We start from the raw sequence: 13,240 nt of genomic DNA on the forward strand, positions 1-13,240 counted from the left end.
ATTGGATTCTGTGTTTGGAGATTTGGATGGGTGGTGTGATCTTCTGTTTTGTAGACATGGATAGCAGGTAGAGTAATAAGGAAGAGTTAGATGACTAGAGACCTGAAGATAGGCTTTGAAAGGGCTGAAGAGTGGCCACTGTTAATAACTTGATATTGGACACCTTTAACTTTTATTGCAGTAGAGTTTTCGGCAAATGGTAGGCTAAGTTCTGACATTTTAATCAATTTCGCTCAGAAATGGTCTTGTCTCAAGAAGATTCTTTTGAAATTGTTCTTTTCAGATGTAAAATATCTACACCAAGGAGGAGTTCATCATAAAGAGGTGTCAATAGACATATTGAAAGGAGGGGTTTTGCCGCAACACGTTCAGATTTTGAGCAGGTTACGTGCATGATAGTTCTCAGGGAATTCCAGAGCTGGAGCCGAGGGAAAAAATGTGATGTGCCATGGTGATATTGGATATGCTACAAAATGCGATAAAAGAAAACCACATGTTGTGGAAATGTGGTAGCAGAGACTTGCAGAGCCATCTAACCATCTCCTTTGTCATTACAGCATCTGAGATCTAACCTGAATGAATACCAACCTAAATTATACCAAGTGCTAGATGATGGGAAAAGGCTTCTTTTTTCTATTAGCTGCTCAGATCTCGAAAGTCAACTGAACCAATTAGGAGAACAGTGGTTAAGTAACACCAGCAAGGTTACCAAGGAGCTTCACAGGCTGGAGACAATATTGAAGCACTGGACAAGGTAATGCTGATGTAATGGATAGTATAAACTTCTTCACCTGCATTGTTCAGGTCAAAGTCATTTTGAAGCCAGAACTATTAGATGCAACACTTAAAAGAAAGCACTGTGAAGGATATGTGATAGTTTGACTACAGTATCCTACTTCTGCTCCATAGAAGTGCTGTCTCTCATTTATGATAAAACCTGTACCCAGATAACAGTTGGTGGGAGGAAGTCAGAGGATATCTTATTTAGATGTCCAATTTAGAAGCCCCATGTGTGTGCATACAGGTTGATGAGAAGGGATGTGTGCTTTGCCAGATAGTATGGGTAGCCTCAGTGTGTTCTGTTAGGGGCATTGCCACTGCTGGGTTCTTGTGGTCTGTGTCATTGCATATATGGAAGGGAGATGTTAGCTGCCCTTATTAATGTTCACTACTTTTGAAGTGAACTCTCTAAGTGATATACAAGCTTTGTCTATTATTCATAATATCGCTGGCTTGTTGGCTCACTAGCCTTTCAAGAGAGATATATAAAGGGTTTGTATGTATAAAGTTTATGTGGAGACACTTATTCTGACATTGCATTAGTTGCTTGGCATATGAAATGACATGGAGATAGTTTCGGAAAAAAAAAAAAATTAAATTTGTGCTCTGAGATACCTTATGGTAAAGCTTTTGGAAGATTGAGCCTTCTAGTGGAAAGAAAAAATCTGTTTATGTGTGTGAGGTGGTGTGCTGTTACCGCTTGCCCAAACAGATTTGTAACCTAGTTACTAGTGCTTTATTAAACTTAGTTTTTGCTAAGAGGTGAAATGAAGGCACTGTTAGAAATTGTGGGTGTATTAGCTAAAATAAGAGCTTTCTGATACTGTGCCTATCTTTAAAAGTAAATCCCATTTTTCTGAAATTTGATAAAGGAAAGAAAATATTTTTATTTTAAATCTGGCATACAGTATCTTCCTCTAACACATGGTAGAGAGAGTGCTCAGTTGGAAGCAAGAAGTGGCGGTAACTGTTTTAGTTTTCTTTAAACATCTTTACAGGTATCAGAGTGAATCAAATGAATTGGCACATTGGTTACAATCTGCAAAGGAGCGACTTGAGTTTTGGAGCCAGCAGTCTTTGACAGTTCATCAGGAACTGGAAACAGTCCGAGACCATCTGAACTCATTTTTGGTAAGTCATTCATGAACCTAAGACAGCTTTTTCCTCTCTGATTAAAAATAAATTGTTGAGAAATTATGTGGTTATACTTCTTTTCATCACTGAAGTAGTGACTATGCAAAAAAAATCTGCTTCTGTGGGTGAGCTGTCCTTCAAAAAACTGGTGTGTATGCACATTAAGCACTGCTCTGCTATATGCAGTGGTTGTAAAGTGTGATGATACTGAAAACAATTCTCACCAGTATAGATGGTAAACACAAATAGAAAGGGAAGGGAGGATATTCTTAGCTTTCTGAGGTAAAGCTTTAAGTACAATACACAAGTAGTTGATTATTTCCACAAAAATGATTCTGCTTATAGGAGTTTTCAAAAGAAGTGGATGCTAAATCATCACAGAAATCTTCTGTCCTGAGTACTGGGAACCAGCTCCTCAGGCTGAAGAAGGTGGATACAGCAGCATTGCGCGCGGGATTGTCCCACATTGACAGTCAATGGACAGATCTCCTCACACAAATCCCAGCAGTGCAAGAGAAACTGCACCAGGTAAGGACAGCCAGTGATGGCCTTGGATATTCCAGAAAATTCAGACCATACAGTTGGCACTGCCTTTGAGAGATTGCCCCCTTCCTCAATTTATCCATGTGAGGTAAGATAGGAACAACATTACTCCTGTTTTAATGTGGGAAAGCTTACACTTCTGTCCAAATGCTTTCTACCTATACTGTCTAATACCAATTGGTGTTAGTTTTGGACTTTCACAGTTACATTTGTTAAATTATATCCAAAGAGCAGATGAGAGGTTTTTTGATATGTTGGCCCAGTTTCTTTGTACAAAGAGGAATGGAAATAAGCCTTGTATATCTTTTCTTACTAGGATGCATGCATCTCCTATTAAAAGCTTTCTTTTTGTTAATTTACTTTTTTTCCTTTTATAAACTTCAGTAATATGTTAGGGATGTAGAGTAACATGATAATAAGAGCAGGTAAAGCAAATGTACTATAATGCAAAGCAAGGAATTCTTATCCATTTTGTTCATGACATGCATTTTAAGTCTGTTCTCTTTACAGCTCCAGATGGACAAAATTCCTTCTCGCCATGCTATCACTGAAGTTATGAGCTGGATTTCCCTCATGGAAAATGTCATTCAGCAGGATGAAGAGAATATAAAAAATGTAGTAGGACAGAAAGTAATTCAGGATTATGTCCAGAAGTACAAGGTACTGAGTGGTTATGTTATTGATTTCCCTTTTGAATTATCCCCATTAAATATATATACATATGTAAAGTATAAGTGATTTAAGGGGAAAAAAAAAAGCTTTTCATTGTGGAGTGGTTAGAACACAAGTTAGAACTGGGTAATATTTAATACTGTGGAAAAGATACCAAAATTACTTTTACTATACTCTTTAGTTATGGCAGGAATATAATTTTTAATATGCTTACGTTAATTTCCAGGTAAATCCAAAGCAATATGCACATGATTAAGCCTTATTAGATCTATCTTTCACCCAAAACCACAAAGCATTTTGCAAATTATGTAAGTTGTTTTATGAATTTTCTGCATAATATCACCTTCTCCTCAAAGTGTAGCCTGTTCTTGAATGGAAGGTGGCCAGTGGTTTACAGATCAAGATAGTTTTGATCAGTACCTGAAGCAAAAATGGAAGATGCCATACCTCGAGATAACTGTTGAGGAGTATAGATATACCACAATTTAATTTCTTTAACTAGATCAGTAGTACTCTTGTAATTGATCTGCACACAGTGATTTTCTTCTCAATGTCAGATTTGTTTCACTAGCCTCTTGAAAAATCACTTCTTGGCTATTATTCTTCTTTATATGTAGGAATACTTTCCATCTTATCTGTTTTTGTAATAAAACTTTCGAGACTAAATTGAAAAAATATATATATACCCAGTTTTTCTTAAATCCGATCCTTGAGACCAATATCAGTACATTTTACAGATTATTTTATGTTTTTTGGGGGGCGGGGTGTGGAGAAGGCAGATTCCTTATTCCAAAGGCAGTATAGTTCAGCTTTCTTTCTCAATATTTAATAAAAATAACAAAAATCTTAATTGCCTTTTAGCTAAATCGTGGTAAAGTTGTAATTTGTGAAAATTTTTCCTCTCTTTTGCAGGAAGGTGAGAAATTATGGTACTTATGTTTGGGGGTTTTTATTCCCTTCTTTTCTACTAGGGTTTCAAGATAGATTTAAATTGCAAACAATTGACGGTAGACTTTGTGAACCAATCGGTGCTACAGATTAGCAGCCAGGATGTTGAAAGTAAACGTAGCGACAAAACTGATTTTGCAGAACAGCTCGGAGCAATGAACAGACGTTGGCAGATCCTGCAAGGCCTGATAACAGAAAAGGTAAGGAAAAAAACTGAGCTGCTCTGTAGTAAGCTTTAAAATTTATAGATCTATAAAATACAATGGTTGGAAACCTCTGCAGATCATCTAGTCCAACCTCCTGCTCAAAGAGAGCTAACTTTACAGCTAGATCAGATTGCACAGGGACTTGTTTAGCTGAGCTCTGAAAATCTCCAAGCACAGATTCCACAACCTCTCTGAGCACTTTGTTCCTGTGCTTCACCATTCTTGTGGGAGACAAGCTTTTGCCATGTTCTCAATCAAAAATTCCCTTCTTGCAACTTGTGACTGTTATCTCTCCTCTTTTTACTGTGCATCTTCAATAATAATCAGCCTCCATCTTCCCCATTCTTCCCCATAAGTAGTGGACAGCACAAGGAGATTCTTCCTTTGCCTTGTTTTCCCCAGGATGAATGAAGCCAACCTCTCTCCCTTTATGTCATGTGCTTCAGCCTCCTAATGACCTTAGTTACCATTTACCAGTTTGTCAATCTCTCCATTGCACCAGAGGGCCCAAAGTGGGTTACAAGTGTCAAGGAGAAGGAAAGAACCACCCCTCTTGACCTTCTGGGTGCACTCTCAATACTCTAACCCAAGATGCAGTTGGCCTTCATCAGCATGAATGGACACTGCTGTTTGTTAAGGTTATTGCCCACCATAACCCCTAGGTCCTTTTCTTCTGTCCAGCCTGCTGCCAGCCTGTATTGTTGCATGAAGTTACTCTGTCCCAGATGCAGGACTTCACATCTGTCTTTGCTGAATTTTATGAGGACTGATGAGCCTATTCCTCCATCTTGCTGAGATTTCTCTGAATGGCAGACCTACTCACCAGCGTATCAACTGCTTATCCCAAATCAGCGTCATCTGTGAATCTGCTGAAAGCAGAAGGTTTTAAACAATATCAACCCCAGGACTGACCCTGAAGATGCATCTTGTAAATGACTGCCAGATAGATGTCAAAATGTTTACCACTAGCCTTTAAGCCTGATAACTCTGGTCAGTTCATTCATATGTAGACCTTCCACCTAGCTCATGTCTCCTCAATTTTGCTACCCTATTGGATACCATATCAAAAGTCTTGCAAAAGCCAAGGTAAATAGCAGCTGCTTCACTTGTCCACTGGGCCAGTCATACCATCATAGCAGAGGCAATCAGTTAGGTCAGTCACAATTTGCCCTTGATAAGACCATGCTTGATCCTCCTTGTTCTTTATGCATGTGGAAATGGCTTCTAGGAGGATTTGCAATATAACCATTTTCCAGCATCTTCCTCAAACCATCATGACCTTTTAAAGGTGATAGACAGCAGGCTTGAAATGACATTAATACCCTCAGATACATCCTGTCTGGTTCCATGGACTTTTATATGTCCAGCTTACTTAAGTAGCCCCTAATTCTTTTTTCCTCTACCATGACTAGTACCTCTGTATGCCAAAATTCGTTAATTGTCATGAAAACCTGGGAGGCATGAGGGAAGACCTTGTCATATTTTAATAAGTTATGTCCATATAATTATTTCTGGATAAGCAGGTTTTTTATTATGAACTCTTTTACAAATAGCAGATATATTTAAAGTTCAATGCATATGCTGTTTTTAAATTCTGAAAGCATTGAATTCTGAGAAGGCACTGGTCAGCATTGGTCTTCACTGATTTATTTTCCCCAGCCACTTGGGGAGGAGTGGCTGGAGAGCTGCCAGTCAGAGAGGGACCTGGGGGTGCTGATTGACAGCCGGCTGAACAGGAGCCAGCAGTGTGCCCAGGTGGCCAAGAAGGCAAATGGCATCCTGGCTTGTGTCAGAGAAATAGCGTGGCCAGCAGGGACAGGGAAGGGATCTTACCCTTGTACTCAGCACTTGTGAGGCCGCCCCTCGATTCCTGTGTTCAGTTTTGGGCCCCTCACTACAAAAAGGACATTGAATGACTCGAGCGTGTCCAGAGAAGGGCAACGAAGCTGGTGCAGGGTCTGGAGCACAGGTCGTACGGGGAGCGGCTGAGGGAACTGGGGGTGTTTAGTCTGGAGAAGAGGAGGCTGAGGGGAGACCTCATCGCCCTCTACAGCTCCCTGAAAGGAGGTTGCAGAGAGCTGGGGATGAGTCTCTTTAATGAAGTAACAAGCGATAGGACAAGAGGGAATGGCCTCAAATTGCACCAGGGAAGGTTTAGATAGGATATTGGGAAGTATTTCTTTCCAGAAGGGGTTGTTAGGCGTTGGAATGGGCTGCCCAGGGAGGTGGTGGAGTCCCCATCCCTGGAGGTGTTCAAGAGTCAGGTCGACATAGCGCTGAGGGATCTGGTGTAGTTGGGAACTGTCAATGTTAGCTGAATGGTGGGACTAGATGATCTTCAAGGTCTTTTCCAACCTAGATGATTCTGTGATTCTGTGATTTTATTAGCCCAACAATAAAGGTAATTGTATGAGAAAGTATATACTCGTATTTCTTTGCAGATTCAGCTGTTGGAAAGTCTGCAGGAATCCTGGACAGAATATGAAAATAATGTGCAGTGCCTAAAAACTTGGTTTGAAACCCAAGAGAAGAAGCTGAAACAGCAACAGAAAATTGGAGACCAGGCTTCAGTACAGAATGCTTTGAAAGACTGTCAGGTAATGACCCCTTTAAGTAACAATATTATCTTTCCAACAGTTACAACAACATGTGATAAAGCCATGTCTTTATATCAGTGAAGTCAGTGACAGTACTCTTTACTTCAGTGAGAGAGAGATTTCATTCCTAAAATACAAGCAATGTGAAAGGAGGAAGAAGCAAGAATGTCCCAAAGATGTTTTAAAGCAACAAAAGTAGGTTTTGGTTTTGCATTATGTATTAAAACATGGATATTTCCAAGCATACTAGACATACTGAACTAGAAGGCCATCAAAGGAATGTGTTCCCATAGCTCTTTAGCCAGTCTTATGGAACTTTATGCCATGAACACCATGCTCGACTATTCAAAAGCTTGTTTTTCCTGCCTGATTACTGCCTTTCCTCTGCCCTCCCTTTTTTCCCATTTTTTTTCCACCTGACTATTCAAAGAAAAATGCTAGAATCCAAGGAGGTTTTATACTTTTATTCAAAATGTGTTAGGAACCAATTTTTTCAAATATTCAACTATCCAGAGAAGGAAATAGTGCTTGATTCCATTTTGCTTTCAGACGACTGAAGGAGAATCATGATTACTGTGGGCAAAGATGGGATGAGGCAATGCACAGCTATACATAATGGCACATAAATTCAGAGCCACTTCAGTTTTTCGTTTAAAATTCATACAAGGATTACACAGCAGTGAATAGGGTATCACAGCTGATTCTGAACATCTTACTCAGAATAGCACATATTTAAATAGTTAGAAGCTTGCTTTTGGAGCTCTCAGTTTAGAGTTCAAGCTTATAGGTGTATAAGCAAAACACATTTTTCTGAATTTATTAACAAGGCCCCTACATGATATCAGGCATCAGATAATTTTTGCTCAAAAGTATTTTGTTCTACCAAACACCAAATAATAAATTTCACACCAGAGCAAGTCAGGACAACTGTATGACCAAAATCTTTGTGATGTCATACCCTTAAAAGGGGAGTAAGAAGGCATGTTTATCTCGATATGGGTGTCTTTCCTGCATGCATTTAATGAATGGGACAAATATGATCTACCTTTTGAGTCTTCACAAACAGAACAGCTGCAAATCTATTCAAATGAAATACATAAGAGAATTTAATCTATACGCACCAGTGTATTAAACCCACCTTTGTTTCTGTAAAAGCAAAGAGTTGGTTAGGCCAGATATGTTAGAAGTCCATTTTTTTTCCAAATTTTTTGACCTTTTTTTGAACTGGCTGCAGTGCTTAGTTTCAATTCGGGTATTTTTATGGTTTCAGCACAATAAATCCATACAACTGAAGCAAGGGTAATTTAGCATAGCCTGACATATTCAGCAGGCTGTGCTTGGCTAGAGTTCAAAGCTGAATCTGATTTATCACCTTTATGGTTCCTTTTGGTCAGGAAAGTTAGCAAATACACTTGGGGAGTCAGTCATGAATGGCAAGACTTTGATCAGCAGAGAAACAGATCATGTAAGAAATAACTGTATCAGACACTCCCAAGTAGCCGGTTCAATTAGTACAAAAGCTGCAGTTTGTTTATTAACTGATGTTAGTTGCTGCCTAGTGTCATATCAATAAATGAAGGCAACCATTTTTTCCCATCACAAATCAGAAACAGTAATGTCTTTAATTCAGTTACGAGTTTAAAATGATGAGTAAGAAACCCCTTTTCACAGAGAACCAGAAATATTTGCTATTCTTGGTGTTTGAAACTTTCGTCTGTTTTACATTCTGTATTTTGGAGCAATGTTGTACAAACTTAAAAGGTTTTTTTTAGTCTCAGATCCAGTATTTGAAAAGTCACATTTACTATGTACAACTTAGAATTGTTTGCTTTGTTGTCAGTTGGTAAAAAAATTATGTATTACTCCAAGGCTGTAGTCTGGAACAAGGTCATGGCTAGAAGTTCGAAGAAATATTAAATACAGAAGAAAAGGCTAAGAATACAGTACAGCAAAAATGATCTCACATACATGTATATAGACAAAAGTATGTTGTGTGTGTGCAGGAATAGATTCTGTTAATAGCAAGTGTTTGCAAGACTGGGCAAAATTCTATTCCAGATAATTTCCCCACTATCTAAAATGTAAAATCTGTTATGGCAGTGCTTCACTCTTGTTATTGTTTGCATTCATAAGGAGAGTGATTTATTGAGACACATGAGTTTTCAGTTTGGCCAAAGTTTGTTATCTTGTTTTTTTTTTTCCCTGATGATCCATCTCTCTCAGTAAGGAAAGGCTTGCAGAAAATTAAAATGTAACCTGTGATCACAAGATGTACCAATTAATGTGGGGGTGTCAGAAGATTGCTCTCACCTCACAGTCTGTTTTTCATATTGCACCAGCTACTTTATTTCCAGACAGATAAACACAAATTTGTCCTGGCCTGAAGCCTACATCACTCCTCTGCTCAGACCCAGTGTTAGCTTCTGTATGAGTCAGAGCACTGCAGGACTTCCTTGAATCTCCCTGCACCATGCCATGAAATGACATAGGTAGTTTCCTGTCTTGTTATGGGAGCATGCTACATGACTTAGAGTTGCTCATCGAGTCTTTTTGTCCTCACTCCTTCATTTTGTAACTTCACTCTCATGCTGTTGAGTCATGAGGAAGATGACAGGCTTTGTGACTAGTGAATGTTATATGCCAGAGCTTCTGCACTTTACTCGTTGAAGAAACGTGATAAAACTGTCAAACTTTGAATCAGCATTTCCATGACCGGTCTAGGGTCATCTTAAGCCAACAACACAGTCAGCACTTGCCTGAAGCAGCAAGACAAGCCACTAACAAGTTGTCATGGCCTCAGTGCTTATGTACTGAGCAATGTTTTCTTCACTTGTTTTCACACCAACCATTCATTTTCTTCCCATTTTCTTGGGTTAGTGTGTGGGAATGCTGAGCAGAGCAAAATCCTAATCAGCTCATTAATGCTTCCCAATGGCATGCAACCTTGAGGAGGCAATAAGGAAAATTCCTGCACTCTTGCTTATTGTCATTGGCTGGACACCAATGAACTTGTCATCTAGAAAAGAGGAAGGCTCGCTGTCCTCGGGCAAGTGGCTTTGCTGGGACCTGGCAAAGGAACAAAGACTCCATTTCATGGGGGGAGGCATGGCAAATAAACATCTTTCCCTAGGAAGTAATTTTGTCCTTTTCCTTGGGTGGCAAAATTCATTTTTTTCCAGAGGCTTGTATCAGCTTCAGGCTAAATAAAAAGGCCTCTCAGTGTTCTAGGACAAATTTAAGACACAGCGATTTTCCCATGTATTCAAGCTGCTGTCCTATTTTTAATGACCTGTGGACTCTTAGATGGGAGCAGAAGATTACAGAGAAGTTTCATGTAGAGGAGATGCTTCTATTTAAATTAAAAAGAAACAACTGTGCTTTAAAGGGAACGTAAAAAATAAAATTGTGGATGAATTATGATTCTCTTGAGAGCAAAAAGCCAAAGTATGCAAAGCATGTCTCTCCTATTTTTTAAACTAAGGAGCTTATGGGCATCTTTTCTATCTCAAGGCATTATCTAGCCAAGTGAACAAAAATACTCAGGTATCTTCTTTTTTCTTTTCAGGAATTAGAAGAATTAATAAGAACAAAGGAAAAAGAAGTAGAAAATGTAGAACAGAGTGGTCTTTCTTTGGTACAAAACAAGAACAAAGAAGTCTCTTCTGCTGTTATGAATACACTGCAAGAAATTAACCATTCCTGGGCCAATTTGGATCACATGGTAAAAGAATCATCAAGGGGCAATTTATTGCTCCAAGAGTAGGGCATGGAGGAGAGGGAGAATTAGAAGTTGGCAGTGAGTGGATTTCCCCTGTAATGTACAGGAAGACATGTGTCCCTGTTTCCATCCATCCCCAAGTTTGTGTGTACACTCCTCATAAAATGGATATAATATTTCCTATTTCAAGAATGCTTTTAATTCTTGTAATTGAAGCTTTTTAGATGTTTCCTGATATTTAGTGGAAAGATACTAAATGATCTGTAAGTAACTATTTTTTCAAGCACACAGGTCTTACAGGATAAGAAAGAGGTCGGCATTGTCATCATCAACAGCTTCATCAGCATCTGTCTGCCTTCTCAGGAGGCATGCAGTGTGTTAGTGCTAGCCACTCTGTTGACTTTAATAGGCTGATTTGCCTGCCTTAGGGATATGTGTTTCATGTCTTAAGCAATTTTTCTTGATCCTGCTTTGGATCTTCTCAGTCCCTGCCATCCTAGCTTTATAAAATCAAGCAGAACTTTACACTGTACCCAGCGTAAGCCCAGCTGATTGTTGAGTAAAAATCTTTGTTCTCCAGCAGATTTAAGATTAGGCATGTAGATCAAGTAGTGACTGAGATCAAAAGGAAGGAAATAATTTAAACAAAAATCAAATATTGTGAATGCTTGTTATTTACTTTTTTTCCCTTCCTCCCTTCTCCTAGGTTAGCCAACTGAAGATATTGTTGCAATCTGTTCTTGATCAGTGGAGCATTTACAAAGTGGTTTATGAAGAACTGAATGGTTACCTAACAGAAGCCAGATATTCTTTGTCCCGTTTTTATCTTCTTACTGGTTCTTTGGAAGCTGTGAAAATCCAAGTTGATAACCTTCAGGTGAAAAAAATACCATGCCTCTAGACATACTAGAGATGGATTCAAGGATTAATTTTGTCCTCATTGCATGGATGCAGATAACTATACATTTTCATTCATAAGAAATGGGAGTACAGACATACTGACACATTAAAATTACCTGTCATTAAGAGAACACATTATGAAATAGTCATTGCATTTTTCATTTTTTCATCTTTACTCTTTTTTTGATGCTGTTCTTTAAATTTTGAGCCATACTGTCAAATCATTGAAAGTTTTAAAATCATGATAGTGACAATTAAAACTAAAGTTTCTCACTCTGAGCTACTGGTTATGTTGAGATCACATTTTAAACTGCTGCCCTGTGGTTGCAATAGATTGAAGATCAAAGAAAATACTATTCTAAAAGCTGAGATACTCACATGTTCAAGTGATTTTCCACTGTAAGAAAAGCATAAAAGACAATGAGACTTCTGTTATAAAATTATACATGAATATTAATTGAAATAATTTTATTTAAATTTAATTAAAAGTTACTAAAATTATTGTTCTATTACAAAGAATAATCTTTTATTTCAAAGTTGTCTTTGAATAAAAAATTAATTATGCAAACATTTCCAGATGCTTAAAGTAATAAAAACTTGTGTTGTTGGTATTTGCCAACAAATTTAAGTTTACATTTAAATATTTTGTGTGATTTGAAGTCCAGACACATATAAAGCCAAATTTTCTAAGCATGAAGAGCACTTTTAAAACCAAGATTTAAAGAGCATCTATTAATGCACCTTACAGACAGTCTTCTAGGTTTTCATTTTTTACATGCCAGAGAGGAGGAGTCAGTAAAACAGTAGGTACAGAAAATGACTTTTTCTGCTTATTAAGATTTTGACTGTACTATTGAATCATGTTGAGATTTGCTGGACTGTTCAAACTGTAATAATATGCATAAAAATGTTTAAGGTTAAAAAAAAGAGGAGCATTTTCCCAGCCAGCAGTACGTCAGATTGATAAATGGAAGAGCAAGAATCTTATTTTCAGAATAAAATTTTTTATGCTGTTATTTTTTTCATCTTGTTCTAAACAGGAAAATGTAATTTATTTTCTTCCATCAGTAAAATTTTTATTTCTGAAGCAGTTCCTTGCACTTAATCCTTTTGTGCAAGAGTACAGAATAATTTCTTTAACAAGATATTTACATTTTGGGAAAATATTAGGTTAAAATTTACTTCTTGTTACACCTTGATGTTGAATCAAATTAATCTAATGCAGTCTTTATATTAAACAATCTTCCATTTAGATGAAACACATGAAATCAAGTTCTGTATTCATAACATATATGATGTAATTGATACATACTATTTTGAACTGTTTCTACATCATGCAATTGTAATACCTCATGGTTGGTTTTTTTTTCTTCTGTCTCTTTTAGAGCCTACAAGATGAATTGGAAAAGCAAGAAAATAGCTTACAGAAATTTGGTTCTGTGACCAATCAGTTGTTGAAAGAATGTCACCCCCCAGTGACTGAAACTCTTACCAACACTTTGAAAGAAGTGAATATGAGGTAGAAAATGTCTGTGTGTTGAACTGTGCTTTCAGTGGTAAATTTACATTTCTCCATTGACTCAGTTTTCCATCATTCCTATTTGTTATTTTATATTTTGGGGGGTTTGGGGGGCTTGTCGGAGTGGGTGGGGTTATTCCTTCTGCCAATGGCTGGAGCAGAACTCTCTCATTTACTATTAATAATAAACAAAACATTATTTTCTCCAGCAAAGCACTTGGAC

The 13,240-nt window shown here is 37.8% G+C and overlaps 1 protein-coding gene across 1 annotated transcript in view; it reads left to right on the top strand.

Annotated features, from left to right (window-relative positions):
• The window catches only part of SYNE1 (spectrin repeat containing nuclear envelope protein 1), a 322,973-nt gene that overhangs the window by 251,044 nt on the left and 58,689 nt on the right, over nucleotides 1-13,240 (top strand). The window contains exons 110-118 of the mRNA XM_074896543.1: nucleotides 558-754; nucleotides 1,779-1,911; nucleotides 2,260-2,442; nucleotides 2,968-3,117; nucleotides 4,101-4,277; nucleotides 6,725-6,880; nucleotides 10,446-10,601; nucleotides 11,305-11,475; nucleotides 12,884-13,017. Of these exons, the coding sequence (XP_074752644.1) occupies nucleotides 558-754; nucleotides 1,779-1,911; nucleotides 2,260-2,442; nucleotides 2,968-3,117; nucleotides 4,101-4,277; nucleotides 6,725-6,880; nucleotides 10,446-10,601; nucleotides 11,305-11,475; nucleotides 12,884-13,017 (1,457 nt within the window). The remainder of the gene's footprint in view (nucleotides 1-557; nucleotides 755-1,778; nucleotides 1,912-2,259; nucleotides 2,443-2,967; nucleotides 3,118-4,100; nucleotides 4,278-6,724; nucleotides 6,881-10,445; nucleotides 10,602-11,304; nucleotides 11,476-12,883; nucleotides 13,018-13,240) is intronic.

This window comes from Athene noctua, chromosome 1 (genome assembly GCF_965140245.1).
Source record: "Athene noctua chromosome 1, bAthNoc1.hap1.1, whole genome shotgun sequence".
Lineage (NCBI taxonomy): Eukaryota > Metazoa > Chordata > Aves > Strigiformes > Strigidae > Athene > Athene noctua.